A 16620-nucleotide genomic window follows, 5' to 3' on the forward strand; every position below is an offset into this window, starting at 1 on the left:
AGCTTAAAAATATTTTTGATTTACTAACTTTTTGTTGTTTTTAATGCTAAAACAAAACAAATCTGATGCCACCTTTGACAAGTAGTCATGTTTACTAATCCCTATCTTCAGGTGCATCGCAGCAAGTTTTTAATTTTAATTTTGTAGACGTTTCCAAGGGAGTAAATAGACTTTTCATTTAGAAAATAATTCTGTACTTTAGGAAGAAATAAAATATATAAATAGCACTAAAAATACCTCAAATTTTTCATTAGATAGAAGCATTTATTGGCATTATTGACATCAACAGGTTTAATTATAAACTTCCTTTTCTCTCCTGTGGCTTCTGCTCAGAACTGTTCATTGTTCTGTGGCTTACAAGATAAGGCATCATAACCATATTCCTAGAGGCTTTATTTCAAGAGTAGTAATGCTTTAGTTACAGCTTAGAATACATTCAGAACTTTTTTTTTTTTCAACCAGAGATTCTAGTGACAACAGACAACTGAACAAGCAGATAGATTTGGGTTCCTTAGACCTGTTATTGTCAGTCTCTGAGGGGAGAGACTTTGACATTATCTGGTATGAAGAAATCCAAAATAGTGTATAAGACTGTTATTAGTCTTTTTTTGAAGTGCCTGATAACATTTATGGGCCAACGGATGTGATTAAACACATTTTAATGCCAGAAAGTACAGATGGGACCAAACCAGAACATTGAATTCAAATCGACCTGAGGTTTGAAAACAGATCTAAATCCAGCTTTTTTTGGCTTGGACCTATCTCTACCAGAAACTTGTTTTATGAACTCACTGTAAAAGGGTTTATTGAAAGCATTGAGACATGGAGCAGAAGGAGAGATGTAATTTTCTTCAAGATGACTGAAAGTTCTCATACAGCTAATGTTTTAGAAATAGTGCAAATATCAAGAAGTGCTTCCTTGCTACAATGCTGAATGTTGGAGCTTCAGTTACAAATAAACACAAAAAAAAAAAGAAAGAAAAAAAAGGAAAAAAAAAAAGCAACTAGAAGCAAGCAAGTAAATTAGCTGAGTTTGTGGAACATGTGGGAAGGCCTTCCGAATAAGCGATTTACTCAGCCAAACATTTTATAGCAGAACTATTCCTTGGAATTTTTATGCTTGGGAAAGTAGTTGTTAAACATTCCAAAAAGTGCTGGCACTTACAAAACAACAAAAAATAATCAACAAGGCAGTATAAAATACTGGTTTTGGGTGGCTATCTTCATACATAAACGTTGTCATGTTTTGGAATGTTCTTTATATCTAAGGGCCTGTTAGAAGGTGTAAAGAATTTTGTTTTCTTCAATACCTAATCGTTTTCCATCTTATGATTTGTGTGTGTGTGTGTTGTACAGCAGTATAATTTTTCACTTATTTATTCCATCGGTAGTTATGGTTTGTACAATGTACAATGGTTTCATTTCAAAAATAAAATAAAAAGAATCACAACATGAATGCTGTGTGAATAATTTTTATCAAGAAACTTAATCTCAGTTTGGTTTTTTTAAATGTACAATAAATTTCTGGTTTTATAAATGGTATTTTTAAATCTGCATTCTATGGTGTTGTTTCATTTGGTAACGTGTAAAACTATTCAGCTTTGAGTGGACCAAAGGTGCGTTGATAATTGTAGCAGGACAACTGAGCGGGGCAGGGGCAGTTGGTGGTGGTGGTTGTAACAACAACCACCAGATATGGCCAGTGTAATTACAGCAACCTGCAGAATAACCTGGTAGGTTAAGTGCTTACAGTTGGCTTGGTACTCGGCTCGTGTGTTGTGGTAACTTAAATTGGAGGAGGAGGGCATAGTGTGGAAACATGCTTCAGTTTGGAAACATGCTCGAGTCTGATGCTAGCCAGGGTAAAGCTCCTTCAAGATGGATATAGTGTCCAGCTTATTTTTAGTGTTCTGTGTGCTCTGTCCCAAAGCAGCCTGCAGTTTCACAGACAGCTGAGCTGGTCTCCTGGCTCACTGCTACCAGAAGTGCGAGCCACAGCCAGCTTGGCTGCTCCCAGCTTGGATTTTTTGCTTCCCTTGCATTTATTGGGGTGCTCATAGCATCCTCTCATCAACCACTTAAATTTGTTAACCTGGGAAGAAAACTACCCATTTTTTTTTCTTCTCTGGATCAGTGAATTAAACCAGCAGACTTACATAAAGGAATTATATATAGGGTGGAACTGGAGAGAGAGAAAAGAGCAGGTAGAAATGAGGATATAATTCAAGATGGGTCCCAGAAGGAAAGGCCTGGGAACAGGTAAGGCTTGTGCCAGTAAAGGGTGAAGGAGCGAGCAACAGCCTGGCCTAGCAGCAGGGCACGGAGCTGGAGCTTGGCCCTGTGGTTTGCCTGGGAGCGGGATGGGCAGAGGAGCCAGCAGAGTGGTAACGGGATGGCTGGACTCCCAGTGCCTGCAATCAGCCCCACAGTCTGAGGCTGTGAGTAAGATTCTGTCAGCTCTCCTGCCTCATCAGAATGGGAATGCTTATCTTCCCGTCTGTAGATTTAGGAGGATAATCTCTTACCACTAAGTGTTGTGGAGTACACTGCGGGTATGTTTTTAAACAGCTTGAATGTCTCTGTTCAGTGTGTGTTGCAGTTGAATTCTAAGGCGGTAATGGCCGTCTCCTCCTGTGCTAAAAGCCTGCGCTGTTGAAGGAACATCATCAGAAGATGGTGGCCTGCGTTTCACCTTGCACTGCAGATTGCTGAAAGGAAGAAAAAGCATACTCAAAAGGTGCTGCTGTGGCCCCATAGTGTTTCCCTCTGCCTCCTGGAATTCCTTACTGTGGAGGAGGAGAGGATAGCCGGGAGTCTTGACCTGTTGCTGGTCACCTAAATGCTGATATTAAAAAGGCAAACCGAGAGGTCTGTCTCCAAAATAATGGGATTTATTTTAAGGGATGCTGTTTTCCTTCCGTCTGTGGTATTTGCGCTGAGGATGACTAGAGGAGAAAACCCTAAAACTCATAGCTTAAGACTGCTACCCCTGTTTTAAATGATGGTTTGGTGTACTGCTGACGCTTCTTGGAAAATTGCATTGCTACCTAGCAGCTTTAACAAGTTACCTCTCTTTTCATGCAAGAAGAAGCAAGTATGGCTTGCTTATAATTTTGTGAGGTTTGTGTAGGCTGTTGTCACAGCAGTGCTGTATGCAGTGCCGTTATTGATGGGTGGTTGTGATTTTCTTTTTTCAGTTCAGGTTTAGTTCTTAACAAACTACATGTAAGACTTGATATTGTGAAACTATGAATGTTGTTTTGAAATGGTTTCATTTTTTTGTACTTAAGGTAATCCCAATCAGAATGTCTTCCTGGGAGATAGCATTGCTTTTTTTTTTTCCTTTTTTTTTTTTAAACCAGCATTAATATAAGAGCAATAACCAGCTTTGAAGTCAAATGTGACTGTGGCCTTTTATTAAGAGTTTTAGTCATATGTGATGCTGACTAAGAGCTGCATGTTAGTCTTTATATGTAGATTTCTAACAGAGCCCTCACATGATGTGACCATGCCTTACTGCTCCTTTCATGTGAGGGGAAGCATTTGATGTACCATTCCTCCCCTAAACACAGTGATCCGTCTTGATTTCATGCTCTCTGTTGGAGAATATTAGATCACCGCAAGGGCATAATTGTGGTATTGCAGGAATGCCTCTTCCTTCAGTGCCCAAGACTTGCTCTCTCTCTCTCCCTCAAGTTTCCCTTTATCTTATTTCTGGTTTTACAAAGCAGAGAAAGTAGCATATGGCAATTTAATGTTTGGGGTTTTTCCTCCTGAGGATGACTACATAGAAGAGCCTGTTATTTTCTTTAAATATGAGGTCCTAGAACTGAGAGGATATAAGCAATGTAGTATAAATGCTTTGGAGTATGCCACCTAGGAGACAGTTGCTCTCCTGGTGATGGAGGTTTGCTCTACAGGGCAAGCTAGAGATCTTTTCTTTTGACTTTGTACATACATACGTATGTATATGGGGTTTTGTGCTGTAAGCTGCTGTTCTCTCCCCAGACTGATACATCTGGCCATATTGCTGTGCTTTCATGTTGACTTACAGGATCTGTTGCTTCCTTTATGCTTTTGAGAAGGTTGAAATCCGATCTTTACTTCCCCTGGAACAGTTGTGCTTACTTTACGCAGGCCACCAAGCAGGTACAGGCTAGGTGTCAGCCACCAGGCTGGCAGTAAAAGCTCTGTGTCCCGAGCTCTTCTCTGTGATTTGCAGGCTGATCCCTCCAGCCGCGTTTGCAGCCTGTCTGCCGTAGCTCTCCAGCTACTTCTGTAGCTGTCCCGGCTTCTTGCAGACTGCTTCTGGAAAATAATAAGCAATTTACTGTATTAAAGGTAGTTTAAATCCATGAAATATTTCTGGTGCAATCATTATCTCATCAACATTCTTCAGCCAGTTCTGGGCTGTCCTCTGCATCTTCTCATGTTCATAAGAGTCCCTTAAGCTTAGGGGTGTTTTTCCGAGGAAGTGTATTACCAAAGATGTGCAGTTAGTTCCTTGTGGTGGTTCTTTTGGAATGACCACAGCCTCCCCAGGCCTCCTGTTAGTCTTGAGGCCAGAGGTGGTTATGCATTTTTGGTTGAGGCTTCCCCATGTGCCACCTTGTGCCCTATAACATTGTTCTGCTGGATAGAAATGCCATGCTGGATCGTTTAAACCACTGCGGGAGACGGGACAGCAGCAGCGTGACATTGGGGCCTTGTGGCAGCCATGTCTTCCCCTTTCTTAGCGAGGCTGGTGGTGACGCAAGGCGGCTGGTCGCCCCACAGGCCTGTTTCATGATCGGCAGTGGCATAAGGGGAAGGGTAAAAACATGGTGGGTATCACTTATGGCCAAGAACCGTCGGGTTCTGGGTGTGTGGGAGGAGGCGGGGTGTTCCTGTCCTTTCCTCTGAAGGAGCTGAAGGGCAGTGTGGTGAGGGAAAGCAGCCGCCGGGGTGATGGCGGGCTGCAGCTTTTCACTGAGGGAAAACACCCTCAGGAGTGTTTCCCAGTGGCCTTCGGGGTGGTTGAGGGCGGCCTGGGGCTCTCCCTGAGGGGAGACTACTTCAGAGGCGGCTGGAGGCCGCGTCGAGAGAAAGCGGCCTTGGAGGCGGCAATGGCGGGACGGGCCCTGCGCCGCGGGAGAGGGGCCGTGGGCCGGCGGCCGGGCCTCGCTGCCGCTGAGGGAGGCGGCCTGCCCGGCTGAGGCGGGAGCGGGGCGGGCGCATGCCGCAGGGGAGGGGCGGCGGCGGGGGCGCTCCGGCTCCTTTAAGCGGGGCGGCGCGGCGCGGCGGGGGCCGGCCCGGGGCGGAGCGGGGCGGTGGCGGCGCAGAGCGGGCGGCGGGCTCGGCCGGCGGCTGGCGGCAGCGGGGCCATGGCCGCCGACGTGTTCATGCGGCCGGCTCGGCTCCTCGGCGCGGCGGGGCCGCTGTCCCCCCGCACGGAGCCTGACGAAGACTCGTCGGACACGGACGATGGAGGCGCCTCGCCGGGCGGAGGGCGGCGGTGCGGGCCGCGGCGGGGGCAGCCCCCGGGCCCCCAGATCATCCACTCGGGCCACTTCATGGTCTCGTCGCCGCACAGCGAGCACCCGCCCAAGAAGGGCTACGACTTCGACACGGTCAATGAGCAGACCTGCCAGACCTACCAGTTCGGGGCGGCCCGCGGCGGCGGCGGCGCCGGGGGGCGCCTCAGCATCGACGCCTCCCTCACGAAGCTCTTCGAGTGCATGTCCCTGGCCTACAGGTACCGGCCGCCGCCCTTGGGCCGGGGGGTGCGGGGCGGGGCGGACTGGGGGGCTGGGAGCGGTGCGGAGGGGCTGAGCGGAGTGAGTCAGGGCCGCGGGGAAAGCCCCGGCTGGGCGTCGGCGGGGGGAACGGGGTAGGAGACCCGAGGGCGCGGTGAGGGGTGGAGGGGAGCAAGGCCGGAGGCAATCGGCCGGGGCGCCCCCGGGGGTGTGGGGGAGCAGCCGGGCGTCGCCTTTCGGCGGTGATATCCTCCCCCACGCGTGGGTGCTCGTGTCGCTTTTGTTTTCAATGAACTTTGGGATCCTTGCGGGCACTTTCCGTAGGCCTGAGACCACGGCGGGGAAGCGTCGCCCCAGCCCTCGCCGCGACTGCTTTCGGGTGAGGTTGTCAGTGCGTTTTCGCCGAGGCTGGGAGGGGAGCGGGGGTCGAGCGTGGGAGGCCGAGCGGGACCTCGTCCCCTGCGTGGGAGTCCGCGCCGCCCCCGCGGGCTCTGCGCGGCGCTGGGAAATGCTCAGCATCCCCCGGGCAGGCTCGAAGTTAGTGGAAACATCTAGTGCTGAAGAGTCCCGGGAGAAATCCTTAAAGGGCAAAGGGAGCGTTTGTGCCCCGGTCTGTGTGAAAGCAGGCCAATTTTTTTTTTTTTTTTTTCCCCCCCAATTTTATTTTTATAACAAATTCGAGAAAGGGGGAGCTGTCATTGTTCCCTTTGTTCCGGTGGTTGCAGCTGGTGGTAGCACTTCCTGGGTTTATCTGCACCTTTTGCTCAGGCTTCAGTTTTTCATCAGTTTAATAAGGCATTATATTCACATTTATCCCCTTTGTCTGTCATCCAAAATGGAGGCAGAGCTATGGAATAAAAGTGTTTTGAAAAGATGTATGCCTGCTTGAGTCTTTTGTTCCATGTGATAGAGCAGAAATTGGATCCAATCTGATGTTCTCTATGGAGCGTATTTTGGAAGTTGATTAAAAGGGATGATGGAAAATGCCTCTGAGCATATCAACGGAAATACTTATTATCGTTTATAGGAATCGTATTAGCTTGCTAAAAGAAAATTAACTTTGCCCACCCCAAAATCCTCTATTTAAGTGTTGCTTAATGAAGAGGAAACAACAGAACTATCTGTTCTGTACTGTTACTGAGACAACGTAATGTAAATGATCTTCTCATTTTGATAATTTTTATCAAGCAAGTTACTAGTTACTGACAAGAGAGCAAATCTTAGATAAAGTGGATACAACAACGGACATAAATTCTTTGCTTTACCAAAAAAAAAGAGTAAAATGTAACTAAAAATTAACTAAAAGTTAACCAGTCTGCCTTTATTGTATAAGGTGAGAGCAGCATGCAAAGGCACCACAAGTATGAGGGACAGAACTAGACTTCTCGTGTATTTTCTCATTGGCCTCTGTCAGCCTTATTTTGTTGTGCTTCCACTAGCGTGTCCTTGGGGTTTTGAAACTGAGGATCACACCTAATACAAAGGAGTAATTCTGTGATACTAATTTGACAATACCTCATTCTGATGTAGGTGCGTAAATTGAGCACCAAATATATTTTAGCAGAAATAATTTTATGCTCCTTGTTGGTAGTATAAGGCAATGTGCAGAAAGCGTCTTCTTAGAGATTACCAAAGAAAAGCATATTCTTAATACTCCTGTACTTGGACCCCTTAGGGTTTCTGTAGTTGCATCCATGAAACATCCTGCCCAGGTTCAACCTGCTTACATGATGATGGCTTTGTGATAAATTTTTTAAGTCTGCCTAACGAACCAGTTGTAAACTTGGGTCTAAAAAAGGATCAAAAATAATTTTAGAAAGTCTAATTTGGGGTGATGAATGCAGGTGTGAAAAGAGGAGTCATCACCATATAACAAATGATTGATAAAGTGTGTACGTCGAACCTTTCTACCTTGGAAAACGATCTCTGTGTCCACATCCTCCTCAGGGAACACAGGACGCTCGGATGAACAGCAACTGCCTTCTGTGCTCTGCTTCAAGTTGTTTTGAACTTGGTTGGCTTATGGGGATGCTTTCATCACCGTTGCCTCAGCTGTGTCTTTCCATTATTTTCCATCTGATCTAGCACTGACAAAATACACAGATTCAGTGTTTACGGGGTTTTTTTTGTACTGCCTTTGCTGGACATAAATTCACTGTAGAAGAGAACTAGGGGGCGTGGAAACCAACACTGAGAACTAAAACAAAAAGGTGAAGTGTGGCTGTTGCAGAACCAACAAGGAGAGGCAGGAGCCAAGTCATCGTGTTTCCAGAGCTGGGGTAACACAGCTATGTTACGTACAAAAACAAGGAAGTTGCTGTAACAGCTTGGTGTATAATACTTACTTACACTTGACACCCATTGCTAGCACTTCAGTGTTTAAAGTTTTAAAAAGAAATACTAAATTACGTGGTGTCTATTAGCTTTACCAATGAGCTAGAAAGCAAAGCTTTTCTGGATTACCTAGGGCATTACCCAGATGGTTTATGTCTGAAAGTGAACAAATTTGTGCTGAATCACGTTCATCTTGGGATGCACAGTGTAGCCTGGGCTGGCTTTGTGCTGTTAACTGTCAAACTTTTTATGATAAAAGGCTATTTCTGAACATGAGGGAAGTGATTCCCTTGTGCCTTTGAGCAGTAAAAGCTAACCTGATTTTAATTTTCATCATAGCTGTTTTAGTCGTGTCTCCAGTTGTGCAGGTTGAAAATCCTCTTTTCAGATGAGCCATTTCACAGGGGAAAATATGACCGTAGCATACTCCCCTGTACAGTTCGGAGATTAAAACAATCTCCTAAATCAATCGGTTACTTATAAACAGGGTTTACAACAGGTATCACGCGGGCTGTACTTAATCTAAATGTCACCCTTTTTTCTCATGAGATTGATTGTGGAAACTGTACCACACTGACAAAGGTGAAAGAACCCTGTTTTCCCTCTTCTAGCCCCTTCATCTCAGCCCTTGAAAACAATGTGACCTTGCAGATCTTGATGTGTGTAGGTAGCTATAATTGACCTATGGCAGGCAGGACACTTCAAAGGCAAAAAGATTTAAGAAAAAAAAGTGCTTTCGAAAATGAAAATTATCTTTAATGCTGCTCATTCTAATGAGAAATTACGCTAATGGTTATATGGCCTACAATGGTTATTAAGCAGAGTTAAATCAAATGATATGTAATCTTGATATTTAATTTAGTAAAGCCCTTTAATAACTTTACAATTATCCAAATAATTACATTACCCAAAAGTAACTTCCCAAAACTGAACTATGTTCTGAAATGTTCAGACCACAGCATATCATGAATTTTTTTTCTGAGATTGGGACAGAAGAATTTTTTCTCTTCATTTTGGAGAGCTCTTGTCTTCGACAGAAGAATAATGTTCAGCTCCTTGTGGAATGCAGGCTGACTGCTTGTGTGAAGTGAAAGTTACGCTTTTCAAAAGGACACTGTAAACCATTTACTGCCCTGACAGCCTGGAATATGGGGACGTTGGACTTGCCTGCGGAAAGCTCTGCTTTAGGAACAACGACCTATCGTTTGTTTAAGGTCCAAACCCTGAAATACGCACTCGAAATTGCAGACCTGCATATTCTGAACTCTGCATGTGGAGCTCTGAAAAATGTGCAGTAGGAATCGGTGGCATGGTGCTAGTTTAGCTCTAGGGTTTTGATGCTGAGGTGGTCGAGAGGTAAATCACTCTCTAATGACTAGTGTAGTCATTGCAGGGAGTAGGAAATAGAACGTGTTACTCCTGGGAAAAGTAGATACAAGTTGCTCGTTTAGTTATTTTTTTCTAGGTGTGAAATGGATAAGGGACAGTGCAGACTTCAGTTAGCACTCACCCACTGTGACTTATCCGTGCCCTGTAAAGAAATAAGAGGTTGATGGGCTCTGGGACCATGTAAGTCATTAATTTGCTTTGTGAAGGTTCCCCTTTTGCGCAGTGTTGGGGAGATGATCTCTGCAGTTGAGAGAATGGGCTGGGCAGTTGTGCATGGGCATGTACATTGTGTAAACAAAGCACAAGCTTTATTTTAGGAATTATTAATGATACTACTCACACGCCACATGGATGGTGGTCTTTTTAAACTTCTGTTATGTATTATTATGTCAGTTAATGTCTGTCTTACTTAGTGGTAGGGTATGATAGGGTAGGTGAAGATGACTTTGTGGGCTCATTTATTACTAAGTAGCCTCCGAGTTCTCTTGCCTTCTAATAAGAGCTTAAGGAACCTGCTGGGTGTTGTACTTAAGGTAAGAGTGTTAACACTGGCACCAGACACTTGTCTAAAACCTTCTGGATCCTGCTTGTTAAAGTTGCACAGAACAGGAGAGTGGGGTCAGGGAACTGTGGCAAAGGCTACCCTTTGGAAAGCTTGCTGGGTCATTTCTAGATCTCATCTCTCCTCTTTAGCAATATGACTCCTTCACTTCGTGTAGATGTAAGCCAAAAATATTCCCTTCATCAGTGGACTGACATTAGGAATCAGCTTGTTTCCAAAGCACATTTGCCACATACTCTTTGTTAATGCAGCGTGTGCTTTGGGAGGTTCTTAGCGATGGTGGTAGCAGGTTTGAGATTAAAAGCTTCCAGAACTTAATTACATATTTTATATGCTGCTTATAGAAACTACTCTGATAAAAATACCTATATTCATCCTGTGAATTGAGCCTGACTTGTGCAGAGTTGCTGTGTTATAAGTACTCATGGTTAAGGGTCGTTTCAAAGCAGGGATGCTATATTGGGAGTGCAGTATGAATCAGGACATTGTTACTGAGCCTCTTACCTTGCTTATGTCAAATGCTTGATATAGTCACAAGCTTTTAAGCTCTATGTAAGACGTACTTTTAAATTCCACCTTGACAACCTTGAACCTCAGAAAGGTTTGCAGAAAGAGTGCTGAGCTGTTCTTGTTTCAAAGATGGATTTCTTTTGCCAAAGTAAACATTTAGTGGTGGTGGTGTAAAAAGGCCTTGGTTGAAATTAAGGTTTTGGTGTCTTCAGGGCTCATGACTTACAGGAAGAAAAGACAAATTTTGTAGACAGATTAGGTACAGGGACAAAGCTTTTTGTTCTGCTCCTGGCTGTTTTGACGGCTCTGCAGGTCACAAGTTGTTAGTAGTTTCTATGGACTTGGCTGTGTGGGGTGTTACCACAGAGGTGTAGTCACATTTTTTTATTAAAAAAAAAAAAAAAAAAAAAGGCGCATCGTTGATATCTTTTGATTTAACATTTAATCTGCATGTTTTGTTGTAGTTCTCGTGTTGTGTTTTCACACAGTAAACAGATGTTATTTTCTGGCTTAAATACAACATGGATTTTGTAATCATAATTTTTGATGGGTTGCTGAAATAGGGAAGAGGGAGCTAGTTTGTCCTCAGATTGCCAGTTCTCAATAACTTCTGCATGGTCTGAAAAAAGCTTGGCTGAACTGTGAGATTTGGAATTAATTTCAGTGAAGATTTTATGCTGCTTGATTATGATGTGCTTTAAATGAAGTAGAGCTTGATGGCAACAGAAATTAACACATTGATTTCCAGTTCTCTCCCCCTTACCCCTTTTAAATTCTTTCTGCTGAGTGGCAAGAAGAATTAAAGCCAAGAAACCGGGAATCCAGGTCTTCGCTTTACTCATATTTTTTCACATGCTCCGTTAGTAGGTCACTGAATCATTCTTGTTTGTTACTCTTCCAAGGGGGGGCAAAAATTTCCATTCTGTTGGAAGGCAGAGTTGATATACAGTCACTTGAGCAGCTGCTTATCTGCCTGTGTGTCCTTAAGCTATGATTAGTCTTAATCAAACAAAAGGGTATCTAGTGATGCAGCAAGGTGGAAAGTGGTGGGGAGGAATAGAGGGAGTTTGTAGCCGTGTGGAACTGGTGGCTGGGCATTTCTGAGATGTCAGAGGGGCATTTTAAATTTGCACAGAAGTTGAGAGGCTTGAAGTGGAGAGTGAACTCTCTAAGTTGTTATGTATGAGTGGAATTTTTCCCCTAATAACAGTACTTGGAGATCTGTTGCAAAGAAGGAACAGTTGAGAGGGCAAGGAGTGAGGCCAGAAGCTCCCTGAGATTTGCAGTAAAACTAAGAGGACCTTTGAGGAATGCATCGAATGAATTAGAAGGGCCAAGATAAAGCCACATGGTGGGCTGGATGGTGTTAACAGAGGTGGTCACAGGGGTGGAAACAGGAAGGAGAAAAACAAAAAAAAAGATACTGTGAAGTTCAAGTCAAACAAATGACATTTCGGCTGACTGGGTGGGTTTGAGCCCGGGTTACAAATTCACTGAACATGTGTGAGAGAGGAAATGTTCAGCAGCAGGGTTGGATGGAATGGCAGCAAGGAAGGGGAGGTCTCTGAGGATGATAGGGACTTTGCGGAGAAGAAAAGAGATTGGAGTTGTACTTAGAGGGGATCTGATAGAAAGGGTGAAGGTGAATGGGCAATGATGAGTTGGGGAGAAAAGAGGATGCCAGCGTAGTGCTGTTCAGGGCAGGAGAAATTGGTGTGAGAGGTAAGGTGATGCATGGAAAGTAAGGAAAGAAGACTAAAGGTGTGGCTGGAGTCAGAGAAGTCCAGTATTTCTTCCCCATGCTTTGATCTGTGATGGGAGGGTTAGATACGAAGCACTTCATGAAGGTGTGCCTGATAAAGGGAGAGAGCGAGCTAGTTGGACCCAAATAGGGAAGCCATGGATGATTGTGCAGTAAAATGGGGGCAGGAGAGCTGGCATTCCTGGTTTGGCTCTTCTAATGCTGCCTTACTTCCTTCTGCTGTTAGAGAGAAAGGTTTGTCTGTCTAAAACAAAGCAACAACAACAACAACAAACCTTATCAGTTCAGAAACTTGGACCAGTTTGGGTTTAATCTGGTATTTCATTTTTAATTAACAGACTTCAGGCTATATGCTTGCTGCTTCCTTTCCTTTGTATGCAGAATTTAATTGCATTTACAGTTTTCCTCATCTGTCCTTTGATATTTTGTGTCACTGGCACAAGCAGTTTCTTTAAAGACAAAACTTCTAAGCTACTTCTGAGGAAAAAGACAAGCCTTCTGAACTCTTTGATGACTATAGAAATATTTTACAGCTTTCATACAATTTTCCTTTCACTCTGGGAAGGAAGCCTTTAACATGTCTATAAAACAATTATGAAGAAGATTAGGAAAAGTACTTGTTTCAGTTGCCTCCAAAGAAAATAGAGTTGGTTCTTTGTGTTTCAGACAGTGATGGAAAAACCTGAATCTGATTGTTTTTAGTGCAAGCTAGAGTTATACTATTGTCACAGTTTCTGAAGCAGGAAGGTTTGAAAAATGGGGTTAGGAAAAGCTAGGTTTTCCAGAAATTGCTTCTAATAGTTTTACTACTGGAATAGAAATTCTAAACACGGTCTTTTCAAAATATTTTTTTGTTTGTTTGCTCAAATGGGCATTGGAAGGTCATTTTTGATTGTTTGTTTTGAAGTAAAACATGCTGTCTTGCTGCCATTCATAATATAATTAATATAGACATTTCTCTGTAAGGAAAGCAGTAATCGCCATCGGAAATCTTCCAGTGCGTGTTTGCCACTGCTTATTTACTTTGTGACACAAGCACAAAGCTTTTCGCTAGCCCTTAGTTTCTTGGCTTGTTGATCTTAGATAAATCAGTTAACTGCTTTTTCCTCCCTTTCTCCCTTCTAAAAATGACCAAAACAGTCTCAACACTTCAGAGACCCAGATGTGTGTACTGGCCTTTTTGAAAGGGGGAAACAAAGCCATGAAGTTTAGAAGTGAGCTGACACAGAAGCCTAAAAGGAAGCCATATTGGAAGATGACACTTGAGCTACAAACTTAAATAATAAAGGAAGAGGAGACAAATGGAAGAAGGATTTAGGAGGGGAAGAAGAAGATGATGTGCAGCTTACTGACACCTCTATTAGAAAAGCTACTGGCCATTGTAACTGGTGAGGAACCCTACAGATGCAAATTACAGGGTAATAAAACCAGGCTGGCATTTTAATGGTAATTGTAATGCTTCTGGAAGGCAGTGTTCTGCTGACTGCCTTTGGCATTCACCAGCCTGCCTGTGAAAAGCACCAGCTCCCTGCGGCGACTGGTGGTTGTGGTTCCGAGAGGCATCATCATCGCTCTCCTCCTGCAGTTGCCAAGGAAGGTTGAGTATCCGGAGTATCAGCTCTGGATCCCCGAGTGTTCCTGATGGTGGCCTTCTGGAGAATGTATAAAACTCTCCTGCTTTTAGAACAATGGGAGGAATTTGGATTTTTTCACCTGTGGAGAGTTGTCTTGCTGGGCTTGGAAGTCTAAATGGCATCAGCTTCCCTCAGCTGTCAAATGCTTAATTGCCATGTGAGGCCTGACCCCTTTCTGCAAGAGGGATTTGTTCAGAAGGTGAACATGCTGCCCTTGTTTGCTGAAGGACCCTGCCTCATAGGAAACTGTCTCTACTCTGCAGGCACAGAGGGGTTCTTGTCTGCTTTTTTCCCTTGGCTTGATGTGCTGCAGTTGCTGGACTCTGCCTCAGAGTATTAAATATGGTGTTGGATTGATCAGATGTTTGTCTGCTCAAACTCCTGTGGGGATAGTGTTTATCTTACTGTCATTGTCATACATGGGACCATCTCTTACAGGTCTCTTACGAGCTTAATGCCTCTGAGGAGGGGGTGTTAAAGGAGAGCTGAATGACACATTGGCCGTTCTGTTGTGGTGTGAACGGTGGGCTGCAGGGTCATTGCCATTCCCTCTCTGTTACGAATATTTCAGTTTGTGCCTTAAAGTATTCACGCTCTGGGTGCTACTTAAGAACAAGCTTGGCAGTAGTTATGTTTGTGAAACACTAGTATTTTTAGTGTCCAGCAGTGCTGTCAGATGGCTTATAGAAAATGGGATTGGAGAGGACCATAGGAAGCCATCTAGGCCTGGGGACCAGCGAAATGGTTCCTTCCCTTGGTTAGTTGTCTGGACCGTGGCTGCTTGGAAGGTGCATTAGAGGTACGAAGCCCAGGGTGTTACAAGTGGTTCTCAGAGCTGCTTTGTCGCCTTTGAGATGTAAAACAAAAGGTGACAGGCCAGATGGGAAGGGTCTGCAGGCCACCACTTGGATTATCATATGGCAGGGTATTAGTGAAAGAACCTGATTCTCTGTAATTAGTGATATGCAAGAGTGTTTTGGCCAGACAGCTGCTGACCTACAGATAACCCTTTTGACATGATATGTTTTGTGACATACTGCGATGCTAGGAACTGCTTCAATTGTTTAAGTAGCTAAGCATGCTACTTAATGAATTGAACACTTTTTCTGAAAAGCACAGAAAGATTTTAATGACTTGTTAAATTTTAATGACTTGTCAGACAGCTTTTTGATCTTTAGATTTGTGTTCACAGCACATTATCTACAATAGTAACATGCAGTTAGAGACTTTCTTAGCTCTCTACTTCTGGTTTAGCTGATTTTGTAGTGCAAGGAAGCAGTGGATGCAGTCCTTTTTGCTATATTTAATGCCTTTTCTTTCTTGAATTTTTTGTACATGGGAATGTCTTGCTACATACAGAGAGAAATAATTTTTGTAATGTAGTGGGAGATTTCTGTGTTTCCAGAGGTATCTTTGTTGCTCACTTATACCACACTAGAGCAAGCAGAGGATATCTTTATGGGTAGAGTGCGTATGTGTTGTTTGTGCTTCTAATTGCAGATTAACAATATTTCCCTATGTGTTCTCTCAGTGATTTGGGAAACAAAGGATAGAATTTGGGGGGGACAGTTTGAAGCAGAAGTAGAAGAGCTGAGGCTGCTTTCAGCTGAAGGAGCAAAGGAAGAAAGCTCAAGAGATCTATGCCCTTTAGTCCATAAAGATTTGTCCTTCTACAACTGCAGAGACCTGATGCATTCTACAGCTTTGTTTCTGCGTGAGTGTGAAAAGGCTACATCCATCTCAGTTGGGAAATGAAAGGGTGGTCTTGTCTTTGCTGGTATTAGATGGGTTTTACTTGTACTAAGGTTGGCTTGTGAATAAAAGAACAAAAATTGAAGAGTTGAGCCTTAAGGGCGGCCAAAGGAGGGTAAGGAGAAGATCCAAATAGCTTTGCTCTTGTGTAACAGGTTTGCCCTTCTTGAGAAAGAGGATTGCTGTTTTGGAAGTGACAGAGCAGCTGTGTTGTTTATACTTGGGTCTTGCAAAGCTGGGGGGAAGGTGGCAGCTTGCAAGTCTGATCTGAACCCTCTGTGTGGTATACGTGTGCTCCTCTGCACTGCTTGCCTCCTGTGCCGTGTCTACCCTGGTATTCTCCTAAGAGAGTCCTGCTTATGTGGATGCTTCAGAGGTGACTGTGCTGAGAGCTCGTGTGAACACCAGAGCCTTACTGCCATTAGCATGGCTATGGTAAATACACAACTTGGTACTGGGGCTGTGTCCTGTCAGGTTGGGTGCAAGACCTGTACAAGACTGTTCTGTCCCGACAAGTTTGTGTTGCATCTTGTGCTACTGCTTCAAACAGATCAGCAGAAGCATACATAAAAAGGATGAGGCCTTTTATTTTCACTGGTCGTTTCAACAGTGAACCCTGTTAGTCCTCATATATCACCAAGGTTGTTTTTTTGTTTTTTTTTTAAGCGATATGTCTGTGTAACATAGATCCAAGATCCAAGCAAACATTGCAGAGGCACGAAGGACTCTCTTGCTGCTGGAATCTGTCAAGTTCATTGTTTCCAGAACTCTCCAGTGTGGGATGTTTACTCGAAATCCTGGTCTTCATTTCCCTCTGCCACTTTGTTTACTCTCCCTTCCCTCAAGGTCCCATAGTAACGGGTGCTCTGCCTGCAGCGGTTCAAGGACTCGTCAGCTGAAGTGACCTTGGCCAGCACAGCTATGAGACCTCTAGCAGGGCTG

General features: G+C 44.1%; 1 protein-coding gene across 1 annotated transcript in view; it reads left to right on the forward strand.

Annotated features, from left to right (window-relative positions):
* The first annotated feature begins 5363 nt into the window (after positions 1-5363).
* MLXIP (MLX interacting protein) overlaps positions 5364-16620 on the forward strand; it is a 48517-nt gene continuing 37260 nt past the window's right edge. Inside the window, exon 1 of the mRNA XM_086474183.1 lies at positions 5364-5734. Within this exon, the coding sequence (XP_086330309.1) occupies positions 5364-5734 (371 nt within the window). The remainder of the gene's footprint in view (positions 5735-16620) is intronic.

Source organism: Leptosomus discolor, chromosome 16 (genome assembly GCF_034619465.1).
Source record: "Leptosomus discolor isolate bLepDis1 chromosome 16, bLepDis1.hap2, whole genome shotgun sequence".
Classification (NCBI taxonomy): Eukaryota; Metazoa; Chordata; class Aves; order Leptosomiformes; family Leptosomidae; genus Leptosomus; species Leptosomus discolor.